This window comes from Sinocyclocheilus grahami, unplaced genomic scaffold (genome assembly GCF_001515645.1).
Source record: "Sinocyclocheilus grahami isolate Dianchi unplaced genomic scaffold, SAMN03320097.WGS_v1.1 scaffold14783.1, whole genome shotgun sequence".
Lineage (NCBI taxonomy): Eukaryota > Metazoa > Chordata > Actinopteri > Cypriniformes > Cyprinidae > Sinocyclocheilus > Sinocyclocheilus grahami.
In genome coordinates this window covers 1-737 of record NW_015515494.1, presented here as the reverse complement: position 1 = coordinate 737, position 737 = coordinate 1, and the positions used below count along the sequence as shown (strand labels likewise).

Below are 737 nucleotides of genomic sequence, written 5' to 3'. Positions count from 1 at the left end.
GTTTGAATGGACGAACAAGCTGTTTCTCTCTCTCAGATGACGTCCGAGAAACCGCCGTTGCCTGTGGACCGCCAGCGGGACGAGACTGAACCGGGTTTAGGGGTCGAGCAGGAGGTCGCGCTGGAAGCAGCCCGAGATGGCTGGGACAGTAAGGTGGAATACTTCCTCGCTCAGGTGGGATTCAGTGTGGGATTGGGAAACGTTTGGAGGTTCCCGTACCTCTGCCACCAGAATGGAGGAGGTGAGTGAGGAGGAGATCGTTTTGATTGGATGCAAATGATATCCAGACTTGCTTTTGTTTTAGAATTGTCATATTGCTGTCTTTCAGGAGCGTTCATCTTGCTGTATGTGCTGTTGATGGTGCTGGTCGGTGTGCCGTTGTTTTTTATGGAGCTGGCGGCGGGTCAGAACATCAGACAGGGCAGCATCGGCGTCTGGAGGCACATTTCTCCAAAGCTTGTTGGCATTGGCTACTCCAGCTGTGTGGTGAGCAATATTATGTTTTATTGGTCAGTTGAAATGGTGCATAATACAGAAACTGAGCTTCTTTTTTTTTTTGCAAAACGTAAATAAAGCACCCCTGCAGGCAGTAATTTTATCGCAAAATGGCATATTATGTCAAAATAATAATTGTTATTATTATTAAAATTACATTTAAGCATTTTTTCCCTGTGAAAATTATTCTTCATTATATGGTCATATGATGCAATTTCAGTTTTTCCTTTCTCTTTGGAGTG

At 44.8% G+C, this 737-nt stretch overlaps 1 protein-coding gene across 1 annotated transcript; it reads left to right on the top strand.

Moving 5' to 3' along the window:
• Positions 1-6: 6 nt before the first annotated feature.
• On the top strand, positions 7-486 carry LOC107579157 (sodium-dependent neutral amino acid transporter B(0)AT2-like; the record flags this gene model as incomplete). The annotated part of the gene is made up of 2 exons (XM_016265017.1): positions 7-241; positions 329-486. Coding segments are annotated over exons 1-2 (393 nt in total), but the record flags the coding sequence as incomplete, so codon positions are not given.
• Positions 487-737: the final 251 nt, after the last annotated feature.